The sequence below is a fragment of the Silurus aristotelis genome, assembly GCF_946808225.1.
Source record: "Silurus aristotelis genome assembly, chromosome: 5".
Taxonomy (NCBI): domain Eukaryota; kingdom Metazoa; phylum Chordata; class Actinopteri; order Siluriformes; family Siluridae; genus Silurus; species Silurus aristotelis.
The window spans coordinates 8876035-8892050 of NC_139578.1; the positions used below are offsets into that span (position 1 = coordinate 8876035).

General features: G+C 45.3%; 1 protein-coding gene and 1 long non-coding RNA gene across 2 annotated transcripts in view; one reads left to right on the forward strand and one right to left on the reverse strand.

Moving 5' to 3' along the window:
- Positions 1-1892: 1892 nt before the first annotated feature.
- On the forward strand, positions 1893-7117 carry LOC310726409. The gene is made up of 2 exons (XR_014533744.1): positions 1893-2339; positions 6660-7117. It is a non-coding gene; the product is annotated as an uncharacterized lncRNA (long non-coding RNA).
- The window catches only part of colec12 (collectin sub-family member 12), a 33478-nt gene continuing 24368 nt past the window's right edge, over positions 6907-16016 (reverse strand). The window contains exons 4-10 of the mRNA XM_083541707.1: positions 11949-12035; positions 10799-11842; positions 10210-10710; positions 9484-9626; positions 9180-9289; positions 8910-9052; positions 6907-7983 (exon numbers count right to left, since the gene is read on the reverse strand). Of these exons, the coding sequence (XP_083397833.1) occupies positions 7964-7983; positions 8910-9052; positions 9180-9289; positions 9484-9626; positions 10210-10710; positions 10799-11842; positions 11949-12035 (2048 nt within the window). The 3' untranslated portion in view covers positions 6907-7963. The remainder of the gene's footprint in view (positions 7984-8909; positions 9053-9179; positions 9290-9483; positions 9627-10209; positions 10711-10798; positions 11843-11948; positions 12036-16016) is intronic.

Genomic DNA, 16016 nt, shown 5'->3' on the forward strand with positions numbered 1-16016 from the left:
GGATACTTATATGCTACAGCAAAAAATATGTACATTTCCAAACTATCAGATGCTGAATTGAGTTACAATATATACAAAAAGCTCTGACTTTAGTGTAACACGACATTTCAATACAAAAATAAATATTTATTTCTTTAACAATGATCAAACACATTGGTGTTCAGACCGCTCCATACTATACATTAATATTTGCCTGTCCTATGTCAATCGCTTCAAACCATGGCGCACAATAAACAAAATCTTCATAGTTGGCTAACTAATAAGTAGGAAAATATTAATTGGTTAAGAAATGACATTAACACAAGTGTATAAGGAAAAATAACCTTTTGGAAAACTGTGACTCAGTGCGGAATGCCTGCTTGTGTTTGCACTGGCCTTTTTCTAGAAACATTCAGTCCATGTTTTTTTTTCAGTCCAGCATGTTTGGAAAAGAAAACATGACGACATTCAGTAAACACCCTGCAGAGCTAGACACATTTTTTTTCCGTGTGCAAGCACATTCCAGAAACTTAATGACTAAAACTATAATAAAACTAGACTAATCGTTAGCATTTCTAAGATTTGATCCTAATTACTGATCAAAGCAATGAAGATCGGCATAGAATTAGCAGTGTTACTAGTGGAGAGTCAAAATAAGTGTTGAACCATTTTAATTACAGCTTTTACATAATGAATCATGGTAAGACGCTTCATGGTCACACCCATAAATCAGCCATTTTCAAGCTGCTGACACAAACTTGAAAGCTCACAAATGTATTAAGAAAATGTTGTATGCTTTAGCAATACAATTTCCCTTTACTGGAGTGAAAAGGCCAAAAAAAAAAAACTTTTAAAGTTTAAGAAGAAAGCAATGACCTAAACCCCACTGATCAATTTTGGGATGAAATGGAACGCCAACCGCACCTCTGATGCCCCCATACCCAACATCACTGCCTAATCTCACTAATTATCTCACAGTCCGAATGAGCAACAATTCCCACAGCCCGATGCAAAAATTTGTGAAAAGCCTTTTTAGAACAATGGAGGTAATAACAGCAAATAAAGAGTATATCTGGAATTCAAATTCAACAAGAACATATAGGTGTCATGGTCAGGTGTCCAGATACCTTTGATCACATAGTGTAAATTTTATGAGAGCCAGGTAAGGTAATGTTTTGGATGAAACTCCTTTACCTTGGTAACAAATAATTACCTCTATCTGTGTGGTTCCATGTATTGTATTATCTTATCTCATCTCTCTATTAAAATGATTAAACAAACTCTACAATCTGTTCTACATTCAATTGTCAGGATTCTTTAATGTACAGTTGCTTGCAGAATAAAGAACAGTATTTTGCAGTACTAGTTTAATTTAGGACTTCCCGCTACAGTGTTTTATTAGAGACTTTTATTCTACAAAATAGAATATGCACATTTCCAATCTATCTATTTATCTGTACAGCAATAAAACACTACATGCTCAGCAAGTCTTATCAGTCTTATAGTATTATTGTCATGAAACTTTTAAGCAAATGCAAATGAAGTAAAAACAGACAGTCTTTAAAAATCCAAGTTATCAATCTCAAAATGATAGTCAAAAAAGTAGTCAAAAGGCATAAGATGGGCAAACAGAATACAAGGGGCAAAACAAGAAGAAAAAGCGGAGGTGGTACCCCAGTGGATCGGAAGGTCACAAGTTCAAATCCCTGCTGGAGCAGGGCCTTGAGCAAGTTCCGTAAACCTTAAACTCTCAGTTGTGAGTTGCTCTGACCAAGGCGATCTGCCAAATGCCATAAATGTAAAATATGAAGTAATGACATATCAATCATTAACTATAAAGCTTAGTAAGTCAGTGAAGTGTTACTTCATATAGAGTTGGTAAATGGAAATCTCTATTTACTGTAGGTGTGTGTGTGTGTGTGTGTGTGTAATTGACCAAACCCATGCTCAGTCATTGGCTTGGAGATGCAGAGAGGGTGAGTATGTGTGTAAAATGGATGTTGGAGTTTACATTTTATTATACTGACTTTTACTGTTTTTTTTTTTTTAACTCTCACAATCACCTGATTGGCTGTTTATACCTGCTTATTATCCTCTGATATGTGATCGATGTCATGCCTTAAAGTTAAGGAATCATTTGAGCATATGATGCATTTTATATTTGCTTAAAGACAATTGAAATTAAGTCAAATACTGTTGATGAGCCTGGTACTAAACCGTAAGGATCAATAACTGTACTTTACTATCAACAACGCCGATTTGAATAAATAGATTTATGGGTCAGGAGAGAAGCATAAAGTGCTGATTGTTTCATACTGCAGCTGTAGATACAGAACAAAAATGATAAAGAAATAACATTGGTTTTGTCAGGCGTGAACGAAAGCGGAAGCCAAAGTGAAAGCAAATCGCGTTTTATTAAACCAAAAAAGGCAGAGCCAACATAAAGCACCCGCAGCGCGGGATAAACCGGCAAACGGCAGTCCGTAAATAATATCCACGGTGCAGGAGGAAGGAAGCGCGGCGCGGAGGCAGCGACGGGGAAGCGTCGGTAGTCCGAGGTGCACTGAGGATGATGCACGCTACCGTGGAGAGAGCGCGGAGTCCGGGAAGAGACGGAGCGTAGCGGGAGAAGCATACGCGGAGAGAAGCATCACCGTGAACCTGCACAGGCACACACGAACATGCACGCACGAACATACAATAACGGACAGCAAGCGTATGTGAGTGTGAGGCTTTTATAGGTGGTGTGATGGGTGCATGAAATTAGTCCCAGGTGATCGGGATGAGCCCGATTGCAATGAGCCTCGTGCGGGCGGGGCATGCCCTAGAGCAAGAGCGAGGTGCGTCGGGGAATCCCGGGGTATGACAGCCTCCGAAGGGGGCGTGGCAGGGGGATTCCTGACACCACCCCCCTCCCGAAGGGGTGGCACCGGACGCCCCCAACCCACAGAACGCCCGGAGGGCCGGGGCACTCGGAGGAGGGCCTTCCTGCTCGTCCAGGGCCGGAAGGGACCCGACTGGAACCGCCCTGGAGCCGGGGAAAGCCGGGAAGGACCCGAAGCTGAGGGACCACTACCGTGGACAGCCGGAAGTCGACCACGGACACCGCAGGACCCAGAACCAGAACACAGCCCGACGCGGCGGCCAGGAACGGAGCACAGCCCTTGGCGTCGACTGAAGACGGAGAGACGACTCCCACGGGGACCAGGAGCTGCACGATGCACTCAGGGGAGCCTGGAGGTGGAGCAACGCCCTCAGTGGAGACCGGAGGCGGAGAGACCTCCTCAACGGAGACCGGAGGCGGAGTGATGCCTTCAGCGGAGACCGGATGGGGGAGGACGTCCACCACGGAGGCCTGGGGCGGACCGACGACATCCAGGAAGGCCGGGAACGGAACCCTGTCCACCACAGAGACCTGGACGACGACCTCGGCGAGGACCGGAGCATTCTCACCCACGGGGACCTGGAAGGGACAGACCGCCAGAGGCGGGGGTGAGCAGTCAGCGAGGCTTACCGGCTGGTGGACCCCCAGGATGGAGGCCGGAGACGGAGTGAAGTTCCCGGTGGTGTTCGGAGGCGGCACGACCTCCACGGCGGGGAACCGGAACTGGATGGTGCTCACGATCCCGACTGGAGGTTGGAGGACGTCCTCGGCGGAGTCAGGAGGCCGAGCGACGCCCTTGGAGGACCCCTGGAGTGCCATATCCTCCTCTGAGGAATCTGAAGGCCTGACGTCGCCGTCAGAGGGACCGGGAGGACCGACGTCGCCGTAGGAAGAGCTCGGGAGCGAGACGTCGCCGGGAGCGGAGCTCGGGGACGTGGCGTCGTCCGGAGAGGGACTCGGAGGAGTCACTTCGCCTTCTGCAGGACTGTGGGGCGAGCCGTCGCCTTCGGTCGAACCCGGGGGCAGCGGTTCGACGTCCCTTTCGCAGTCCTGGAGCCGGGGTGAGTGCACAGGGAAACCCCTGGGCGAAGGGGCGTTCCTGGGGACCCTTGGGAGCAAGTCAGAGCCTGCAGGCCAGCCTGGGAGTGGAGAGAAGCCCGCTTGGGGATCCACGAGCGGAGAGGCGCCCGCCTGGAGGTCCATGAGCGGAGAGGCGCTCGCCTGGAGGGCCACGAGTGGAGAGGCGCTAGCCGGGAGTCCTGGGAGTGAAGCTGAGCTTTCTTGGAGGCCTTCGAGCGGAGGGGAGCGCTCACGGAGGTCTTGGGCAGCAGTGGAGCCCTCCTCGGGACCCTGGAGCGGAGAGGAGCTCGCGGGGTCGCTCAGGGACAGAGAGGAGCCCACTGGGTCGCTCAGGAACAGAGAGGAGCTCTGACGGAGGACCTGGGACGGAACGGAGCTCTCTTCGGAGACCTGGAGCGGAACAGAGCTCTCTTCGGAGACCTGGAGCGGAACAGAGCTCTCTTCGGAGACCTGGAGCGGAACAGAGCTCTCTTCGGAGACCTGGAGCTGGGCGGAGCTCTCTTCGGAGACCTGGAGCTGGGCGGAGCTCTCGGGCGGAACCTGGAGCTGGGCGGAGCTCTCGGGCGGAACCTGGAGCTGGGCGGAGCTCTCGGGCGGAACCTGGAGCTGGGCGGAGCTCTCGGGCGGAACCTGGAACAGGGCGTGGCTCTCGGGCGGAACCTGGAACAGGGCGTGGCTCTCTGGCGGTGCCTGGAACAGGGCGTGGCTCTCTGGCGGTGCCTGGAACAGGGCGTGGCTCTCTGGCGGTGCCTGGAACAGGGCGTGTCTCTCTGGCGGTGCCTGGAGCTGGGCCGAGCTATCCGGCGGGACAAGAGGAGCTCTCGGGGTCGCTCGGAGGCGGAGAGGAGCTCTCGGGGTCGCTCGGAGGCGGAGAGGAGCTCTCGGGGTCGCTCGGAGGCGAAGAGGAGCTCTCGGGAGGAGCCTGGAGCAGAGAGGAGCTCTCGGGAGAAGCCTGGAGCGGAGAGGAGCTCTCGGGAGGAGCCTGGAGCGGAGAGGAGCTCTCGGGAGGAGCCTGGAGCGGAGAGGAGCTCTCGGGAGGAGCCTGGAGCGGAGAGGAGCTCTCGGGAGGAGCCTGGAGCTGGGCCGAGCGCTCTTGAGGGACCTGGAGCTGGGCCGAGCGTTCTTGAGGGACCTGGAGCTGGGCCGAGCTATCCGGCGGGACCTGGAGCTGGGCCGAGCTATCCGGCGGGACCTGGAGCTTGGCAGAGCTTTCCGGCGGGACCTGGGGCGGAGCCGAGCTTTCCAGGTGGGACCTGGGGCGGAGCCGAGCTTTCCGGAAGGTCCTGGGGCGGAGCCGAGCTTTCCGGTAGGTCCTGGGGCGGAGCCGAGCTCCCGGGACGGGCCTGGGGCGGAGCCGAGCTCCCGGGACGGGCCTGGGGCGGAGCCGAGCTCCCGGGACGGGCCTGGGGCGGAGCCGAGCTCTCTGAAAGGGCCTGGGGCGGAGCCGAGCTCTCTGAAAGGGCCTGGGGCGGAGCCGAGCTCTCCTCTGGAATCTGGAGCGGAACTGGGCCTTCCCGGAGATTCTGGAGCAGGACGGAGAGCTCCTGGAGGTCCTGAAGCGGAACAGAGCCGTTTAGGATGGCCTGGAGCACGGCGGAGATCCCCTGGAGAACCTGAGGCGGAGCGGAGCTTTCCTGGAGGTCTCGAAGCAGGGCGGAGATCTCTATGAGACTCAGGTGCGGAACCGTGCTCTTAAAGGTGGAGGTGAGGAGATGGAGATCAGCCATGACCATCCCGAGTTCCCTGGTGAGAAGCTGGAGGAACCGGGTGCACGAGCCGAACTCACCACCATTAGCATCCCACAGCTCTACAGCGATTGAGAGCGATTTCCCCGTTAGAAGAGACGTGACCCACGCGACCCTGGCTCTCTCCGTCGGGAAACGGGACGGATTCGTCTCCATATACTTTCTCAAATTCGCCCCATTCATGTCTGTTGCCAGAGAAGCGCTTTGGGAATCCCGTGACGTCATCGTAGGGGTGTGGCGCCGCCGAACATGACCGCGAGCCGGCCGCGAGCTTCCGGGTTTTCCTGGAGGCGGGGCTTGGCTGCTTCGGCATCGCGGCCGAGCGAACCCGCCCACCGAGGTGCGATTCGCGCCGGGAACACGGCGTTAATCCGATCATGTCCTTTCTTTTTTCTCAGTCCTTTATTCCTTTTCAGGGGTCCGTTATTCTGTCAGGCGTGAACGAAGGCGGAAGCCAAAGTGAAAGCAAATTCGCGTTTTATTAAACCAAAAAAGGCAGAGCCAACATAAAGCACCCGCAGCGCGGGATAAACCGGCAAACGGCAGTCCGTAAATAATATCCACGGTGCAGGAGGAAGGAAGCGCGGCGCGGAGGCAGCGACGGGGAAGCGTCGGTAGTCCGAGGTGCACTGGGGATGATGCACGCTACCGTGGAGAGAGCGCGGAGTCCGGGAAGAGACGGAGCGTAGCGGGAGAAGCATACGCGGAGAGAAGCATCACCGTGAACCTGCACAGACACACACGAACATGCACGCACGAACATACAATAACGGACAGCAAGCGTATGTGAGTGTGAGGCTTTTATAGGTGGTGTGATGGGTGCATGAAATTAGTCCCAGGTGATCGGGATGAGCCCGATTGCAATGAGCCTCATGCGGGCGGGGCACGCCCGAGAGCAAGAGCGAGGTGCGTCGGGGAATCCCGGGGTATGACAGCCTCCGAAGGGGGCGTGGCAGGGGGATTCCTGACAGGTTTATGTGGTAATAGCAGAAAAACCGTTTTAACAATTTCTACACAAAAGTCATAAAATTGATTCGATGACTTCTTAGCAGAAAATCAATTTTTTGCACTGTGGTTTATATATTAAACTCAAAACTGTTGTTTCATTTTTTAGAAAAAAAACAATTGCTCACACTTTTATTTAAATTAGTAATTTATAAGAAAAAAAAAATAATTAATTGCTAGTAGTGGCTAGTAGTAGTAGGTTAGACTACATGCTGTGTTTGTGTATATCTGATTTATTGCATTACATATGGAAAACATTTCAGAGCTTCAACACTTCCTTTGACATTTTTGATTACAATCATTGCAGACAATAAACTGTTTATAGAGCAGCAGGCTTGAAAGTTGCATCATAATGTACATCCATTGCACAAAAGAAACATTATTACAGAATGACAATTAATCATATTGATTCCATGGATAATTACATGGAGTAATAATAATGTCTCAATTAAATTCAGTCTGCTGAGTAAGAATATAATTGTTATTCCAAAAAAGTCTATACACTCACATCCTATGTGGCGATAGATTTTTATAGGGCTAGTAGATTTGTAAAAAATCATTTAGTCATTACCTTACAGACTTTTTCCATTTTCAGCCAAACACTCCATTCATTAACTCGACAATTATTGGAAAAATACCAACTGTGGTTTATTTCAGATAAAAAAAAAAGAAAAGAAAAGAAAGGTTTTCTAGGATGATTACATGCATACTGCAAGTTCAAATGTACCGTTTGATTTATAACTAGCTACTGCATATATTTGTGAGATTCATTATTCATAAATCATACCACTGATAATCTAAACAAGAAAAATAAATGACACAAAAATATAATCTAGTGGCCTTCACGTGAACAACAGAATATTCACAAATGAATAAACAATTGATTTTTTTTTTATCTGTGTAGCTTAAGATATTAAGTGATTTTAGCTCAATGCAATTAAAGTAGATAAAGCTTGCTATATTGCACTGGATAACTGGCATGTATTTTGTTTCTTACATAATTCATAAAAAAAGTTATTTACAGTTGTGTGCTTATAATACATTACAGCATTTCCATGTTTACATGAACATGACTGGCAAGCTTTAAGTCTAACACAGTTTGTGGCCAATGGCATTTGACTTATCATTTGTTGCCTTCTTTCTTGTTCATCTAGTATCATATAAAAATGTCTTTTGGCAAAACCATGATGCTCCTTGCTTAGGAACAGTGACCACCTGAGTATTCTCCTTGACTGTCATGTCAATTCTTCTCTTTTCTCAGCAACTGATGCTATAACACTGGAACTTGCACTGTAGGGATAAAGAGGAATTACCATGTCAGAATGGCATGTTTTTATGAATCATAAATCACATGCAAAATTTTTCATTTTCAATATAAAAAAAGCCTTTCTATGCATTTTTTTATTGTCTGGTGGATCTTACCGTTGCATTGTTCCATATATGGCAAGCATGCTTCAGGATTTGTTGTTTTAAATCAAAAGCTTTAGTCTAAGCCACACATTTTTGAGACATTTTTTTGTTGTAGTATATATATTCTTTGTTCTCTGAATAAACTTTAGAGAGAGAGAAATTTCACTGTCTGATTCCTGCCTTGGTGTCACTTAGCAACTCTTCTCTATTGCGTTGGGCAGGAAGTGTGCGACAACAGTCTCTCCCAGGCAAAATTTTCAAAACGTACAGCACTGTATACATTAATTTTTCTTTTTGACGATGTTCATTGCGAAAAAAACCTAAATAACACCTACACAAATACAATAAAACTGCATAGGGCGACCAGACAGAAGCCTTTTTTTTAAATACAGAAATCAAGGCCATGTGGCAAGATTTGCTACATTCTGAGACCAAGAGACCAAAACATTTAGGGTATAATTCTAAAGGATGTGTCAGGAGCAACAAAGGCTTATCACCCAAAGACCACATGAAGAATGGTGGTGGTGGCTTCACCTAATGAGGCTGGATGTACTCATACACAGCCACGAAATACCAATCTTTTTTTTTTACTTAAAACCTACAAGCCTCTGTTAGCCATCAAAAGTTGAAGAAAAACTTTAGATGTAGATTAATGTCTTGGATTTGCCTAGTCAAAGCCAAGATGTAAATCTGATTGTGAAATGATTTAATTGAAACAACTGGAGTACTTAACCTGCAATTTTAACAAGACGGTTTAGAATTTCCTTTACAAATAAATACATGTTGCAAGTGAATTTATTACTTACGTTCATTCGCACGTTGACAAATGTATCCAATGCGGTCTGTGCAGAAAAAGTCATTCCACTTAGCTTCGTGGATGAGTCCTGCGCAATCTTCTCCTTCTTCATGTCCATGGTTCCAGTTATCTGGTTGGCCTGGTTTCCAATTCCTAAAGGGACATGTGGATATCATAGATTTATTATATACTATATGTAAAAGGCTCACAGGGATACTAATGTACAAATCTATAAGATATATTATCCCTTTGTTTGATATGATGTTTAAAATTTACTCACATAAAGGAGATGAGGGTCCCATCAGTCCATTTCCAGATGTTTTCCTCTTCCAGGTCTGTAAGACCCAGCCAAAAGTAGCCTTTTCCTGCAATTTGCCTCCGAATCCAATTCTAAAACCAACACACAGATACACACATTTGCATATAAACAGGTTTGTGTTTTGCTTAATTTTGCAGTAAGTTTTGTCCATGGAAAAAAATATATTAGTTTTATTTTTTTTTTATTTTAGTTTTTATTTAGTTTTTTTGCCAATCTTCAAAAAATTTGCTACCAACTAAAACAAAATTTGTAAACTGTTGTATACCTGTTCATCCTCATTATGAATGGTGAGCATAGTAGAAGTCTTATTTTTACACATTTCTTTTGCCTCTTCGAAATTAAATTCCTCTGATGGATCTGAAAAGTAGTAGCATTTGTCTTTGTAGGCCTTCCACTGGGGTGGGCATCCTAAATAGAAAAAAAGAAAGAAATGAAAAGTATTGATTATTTCCTGTCTATATTTCATGTAAAATAGAGTAAAAATAAAATAAATCTTTCACATAATTGGACACATATGGCTTGGAAACCAGAACAACCCTTTTTTTTACATTAGTACTCTACTTCCAAAATAATTCAGTTGCCTTTGTTCTAGTATTCTCAATATTTTAAATTTGCTGATAGTTGCAGAAAATTGTCTTTCATCCCAGGCTTCTCAAATTACTTTTCAAAACAAGCACCACCGGTCTGCTTATCAACTGTAGCACATAATATCTGCTGAGGATACAAAACATATTGTAGACCAGCAAGTCCAGTTTTCCCAGCAATATTTTGATCAGACAATGCAATGAGATAAGGCTCAATTTGTATACATTTTATTCACATGCATAATAATGTTACTGGTAAGTAATGTTATTAACCATTTGATTATTGCATTTTTAATTAAAGTGACCCATTCAATGAATCGTTGGTGGTACCCTTTTGGTGCAATGAAAGATTATTCAATTTGTTGTAATTGTTATAACAAGACCTTAACTTTTCCAGAAGTTTTTACCTGGTGTGCTGGTGGCAGGATCGTCTTGAACTTGACGAGAAAGTGAGCCTTGTGGTTCTATCGGTCGCAAAGGTTTAGCCACTTGAAGAGGAGGTCCAGTTGGGCCCGGTGGTCCCTGTAGGCCGATAGGACCAGCAGGGCCAGAAGGTCCTTGTGGTCCTGCAGGTCCCACTGGCCCTTGTAGCCCTGGGGGTCCCTGGGGCCCTTGAGGACCCGGTTGACCATCTCTGCCAGCAAGACCAGGTAAACCAGGGTCACCCCTCTCCCCTGGAGGCCCAGCACGCCCCCCTGATCCTCTGGAGCCTTTTGACCCAGGGTTTCCCCTTGACCCAGGAGGACCTTTAAAGCCAGGGATCCCTGGAATTCCAGGGGGCCCTTTGTCTCCTTTGGGTCCTGGCACACCGGGAGCACCCTTTTCTCCACTGTCACCTTTCTCACCTTGTTTTCCTGCAGGACCCTGGGGCCCTCTATCACCCCGAGGGCCTCTAGGACCAGGAGGACCTATAAACAGAATATAATAAAAACTCGTTTAGTTTATACTTTTACAAAAGCAATCAATATTTAAACCTCTAGTATATTTAATCACTACCTTGAAGGATAGTGAAGTTGGTTATGAGTTGGGAGTGCTTGCTGTCCACCAGTTTCATTTCTTCCATTACTATGGAGAGGCTGGTTACTTCTTTGTCAAGCCTTGCAGCAAGCTCTTCTTGCTGGGTTTTGAGTTCAGTGCCATCTGTCCTGGCTTCCATGATGCTGCTGTTGAGGGCCAGCAGCAGGTCCGAGTGCCTTGTTACTGTCTCAGCACAGGTGCGGAGACCATTCAGGTCAGTACTGATAGATCCAAGCAGCTGTGTAGCAAAACTCACATTCCCTGTGATGCGGTCCGTATTCTCCTCATTGTGATCCAGACGCACCTCCAAAGTGTTAAACCTGTTGGTGGTGGCATTATCATGATCACGCTGTTGATCCATGAGCTCACGCAGATTCTGGTCATGATTATCCGTAATAGCTGAGGCATTCTGAAACTGCTCGGACAGTGAACTGAGCTGTGATGTTATGTCCTCAAGTGCATCACTGTTAGAACGGGCCAGTGCTGAGTTATTCGCAGTGAGCAGCTGGAGGTTCTGCACTTTTTCTCTGAGCCAGTCAGCATCTGCCTTGGTCTGCCTGGCCACCTGTTGTAGGCTCTGGTAGTCATTCTTTAGCTTCTGGACTGCCTGGCTAGTATCCTCCACTGAACTCTGGAGGGTGCTGATGAGAGTTCTTTGCTGGCTCTGTGTGAAGTTGAGGATGTTAAGGCTGTGGACGGAGCGACTCTGATCCTTTGTCTGTACCTGAAGGTCTGACTGGAGCCGTTCTGTATCTGACTTCAGTCCACCAATCAGGTTGTTGTATTTGGTCAGTGTACGGTTGACAGTGAGAATAATGTTGGTATTGCTTTCTAGAAGGTCTCTCAGTGATACATGGCCACTTTGCATGTCCTCACCTAAAATCCGTAGCTCCTCCAAAGCGGCCCTGTTTTTAGATGCACTCTGGGCAATGTCAGTAATTTGGTTCTGCAACGTCTGGATTTCTGCCTTGAATGATAAGATTTCACTTGTAGCATTCTCTGACTTCTCACCTGTTTGATCATCTGGATTGAAATAATAAATTCCGTTAAATCACACATGCATAAATCCCAAATGAAAATAAAAGCACGTCAGAGGAGAAGATGGAGTTTGCCTTTGGATAGTACTGACCAAGCTTTTTCAAGTCGTTCTCTACAGAAATAATTTTGCCTTCATAGTTCTCCAGCCCCTCAGTCACATAATCCATCCTCTGGACCACTAAGACACACACACACACACACACACACACACACACACACACACACACACACACACACACACACACACACACACACACACACACACACAATAAAAACACAAGAAAGGGAATTTAGACTAAACCAAAAACCTAAAACATTTTATTTAGAATTATTTCACGGGAAAAAAAAATCATATAAAATACACATATGTGGAAACAAATAGAAACATCAGCCATCTTTACTGACAAATCTATAACACCTTAGATCCATCTTGGTTCAGAATATCTCACACACAGTTTTATCACTTAGCCTGCCCAGACTCTAAAGTGTCTTCATATTTGTTGTGGTTTGTTTAGAAGAGCGAAAACACAGCAATCACACTATGCTGGAAACCAAACCATGCAATCCGGTTCTAGTTCTAGCCCGTTTGTTAGCTGCGTATTTTGGGTTGTTGATTTTTACATGTACAATTAAACTGAGCTACAAGACAGCAAACTAAGACAAAGCTGGACAACTACAGAATCACAATGTTTCCAGAACATTTGTACTGTCAAAAAGACAAAAAACAAAAAGAGACAATACGTTTTTTATATAATTATTTGTATAATAGATAGTAAATCAATACATAGTAAGTTAGTATGTGTTAGCTCAGTGTTCTTCATGCTTCATTTATTATTATTATTATTTTTATTTCTATCTGCATTTTTAGCAAAGTTATGTTTTCAGGTTCTGAGCACTGAATTAAACTACTTTACACTTAAATTTTCATTTGTACATTTGTCAACAACAAAAATTGTTCAATAATTAACCAACAATAAAATATTCATCCAGTTGCTTTATTTCTTAGTCAACTAATATTTAGCAAATTAAAGTAGCACACCATGGTCCTTAAAAACAGTTGACCAATACAGCAACAAATTATGGAACTGGATTAATCTGGTTATTTATTGAGCAAGTTGATGTCATTTAACTGTGAAGTCATTTAACTGTGTAACTACTTCTTCTTCTTTCAGCTGCTCCCATTAGGGGTCGCCACAGCAGATCATCCGTCTCCATACACCCCTGTCCTCTACATCTGCCTCTTTCAACCCAACTACCTGCATGTCTTCCCTCACCACATCCATTAACCTATCCTCTCTTAATAAATTGCAGACAATGTATCCCAGCTGGGGAAAAAGAATTACCAGACAATTTGTACAGCGTGTAGAAGTGTAAGCCAAAGAGTATGTAGAATTGTAGGAGTCTGAAGAAAAAAAAAAAGCCAAACACACACATGCTTACCATGCACAGTGGGAATGCATAGCATATGCACATAAGAAATGCATGACATTTAATTTCCTCTGGAATGTGAAGCATCCACTAAGAGGTCATGTTCCAAATGTTTGGGTGTCTCCTGAACTGGTGTTCCCTGTCACCAGCCTCATTCAACTGCTTAATTAAGCATTGTTCTTTTTGTGTTTTTTTTTTTTTTTTATCATTTTTATTTTATATTTTATATTTTACATTTCTAGAATTTACTGGGTAGCATCTTCATTTTGAACTTGTTACTGTAAGTTATACCACAGCATGTCTGATTTCTTGAATCAGAAGCTGCTGATTAAAACAGGCTCTGATATAAGTAATCAATTGATATCGTTTCAATATGTTATTGTTTTTATAGTAACAGCTCTTTCGCAGGGACTTGCATAGAAAACATGCCACATAATCTAATGCAATAGAAAATAAAAAAATGAACAAGTGCTTTTGTTGTGAATCTTTCAGTGAGTTAAATTAAATGTCAAGTGGCTTCTTCGTCATGTCAGTTATGTACAGGTTGTACAAGTAGACAATTAAATGAAACAATTCCTCCAGGACCATGATGTTACAAGATAAAATGTTGTGTTTGTTGTTTAATAAATAAGAAATTGTAATCATCAGCAAATAAGTGTAGTATAAGTAGAGTAACACAATTTCAAGCCATGTTGTTGTATATTATGTTTTAAGATATACCTAAGATATACCTTTATTCATCCCACAGTGGGGAAATTTCTCAATTATGTATTAAATTATGTACTTATTACACTGGAATAAAGCATTTAAACCATTTTGGAATTAGTATGACCAGTCAACGCAATACACAAATATTCACAGAGATAAAGATTTTTTTTTATTTTCTTATTCACATTTCGATTCTTGTCCTATATTTCTTTCAACACTAGAGGGGGCAATATTCATCGTCCTCACTTGTATCTTTTCATAAACAGAAAAAAGCAGGAGAAAACAATAGTTCTGCTTCTGTTTCAAGACTCATAACTATGATGACAAACCTGCTTATTAACCTAGCACATTTATTTATTTTGTATTCTGATTAAAACAAATAGAAACGAGTTAAAAACTCAGAAAAATGGAAGCAGTAATCCTTTTTTTGACTCCTCACTGAATTGTGTTTTTCTTCCACTGATTTGTTAGTCAGTATTTCATCATCGTTACAAAGGAAAAAAAAAATAACCCTGAATTATATCATTCCACACAGCACTTGTGTAACCAAACACAAAGCAATAACATGCTTTGCAGAACAACATAACATGGAGGTCCATTTCAAAGGCTTGTTTATTCGCTTCTCACTAGGCGCCCATCAGTGGGAGGCCCAAGCTGTCTTGCTGTCTGTCTCTATCCTCACTTCCATCCTCAGGCATACAGGGCCAAACAATAATGTCACGCCACTCGAATTCTTGTTCTGACCAGAGGCCATAAATGCCTTATAGTCAATCTGCTACTTTAAAACACCATCATCAGATTTTTCATGGCCATAATAAAAGCAATTAAAATAAATAAATGAATATATGCTGACTTATTAAGATTTCAGTTTTGTTGGGGGAAAGAGGGTGACGCTTGAGTAATGATTAATGTGTAGCCGGTTAACAGTATTTTGAGAGTATTGGAAGGCAAAAAATACATTCATTGAGGCAACCACATCAATTGTCAGTGTGTGGTTGCTACTAGAAGAAATGCAATTATTTTGTGCTATGCCATAAAGAATATTCATTAAAAAAAAAACACAACACATTTTACCAAGTCCAACATCTCGGTACATTCTATTTTATTTCAGTAGAGAGGTAACGTCTCTAGGTTACGACCGTAACCATAGTTCCCCGAGGGAACGAGACGCTGCGTCGAAACGCTATGGGAACGCCCCTGCGTGACCACGCTCTGAACCACGTGTGAAATCTAGCCAATAGGCAAGCCGTGACGTCATAGACAGGCGACGTCGCGTAAACCAGGAAGCTACAAGATGGCTGTGCGGTGGTAGCGACATTAGCTTCTGCAAAGAGAGAAGGTAAGCGCCCCAGGGATGCAGGGAGTGTGGCACGGAGACGCAGCGTCTCGTTCCCTCGGGGAACTATGGTTACAATCGTAACCTAGAGACGTTCCCCTTCAGGAACTCGAGCTGCGTCGAAACGCTATGGGAATGAGTGTCCAATCACGCCACACTGACCAGACCCTGCCGAAAGAGTGAGGGCCTCGGCACCAGCACGCAGAACAGAGGAGCCCGGGGTGGCTCTGAGGTCAAGGCCATAAAACCAGACAAAGGACAGCGGGGTGGACCAACCCGCAGCGTCACAGACGTCCCAGAGTGACACTCCAGTGGATCCGGCCGCAGAGGCCGCCACACTCCGGCGGAGCGAGCCCTGACCGCGATCGGAGCGGGGACCAGGACTCGCAGCCAAACAACTGCACCCACCACCTCCAAGGACTCGTCCTGTGGAGATAAGCACCCAGTGCTCGCACTGGACACAGCCGGGTCTCGTAACCCCTGGCCGGGGGCTATAAACAGAGGAGGGCAGAATGCCTGTAACACGACACATCGTGTGGGAGCACCCAGCGTGTAAGTAACACCCTGGCCATGCCAGGGGGCAACTCCAGGCCACAGCCTCCGGGCGCCACGGAGGAAACGTGTCACTAATGGGACCTACCCAGTGAACACGGAAACCCTCAGGGTCGAAGGGGTTAACCCTGCGGC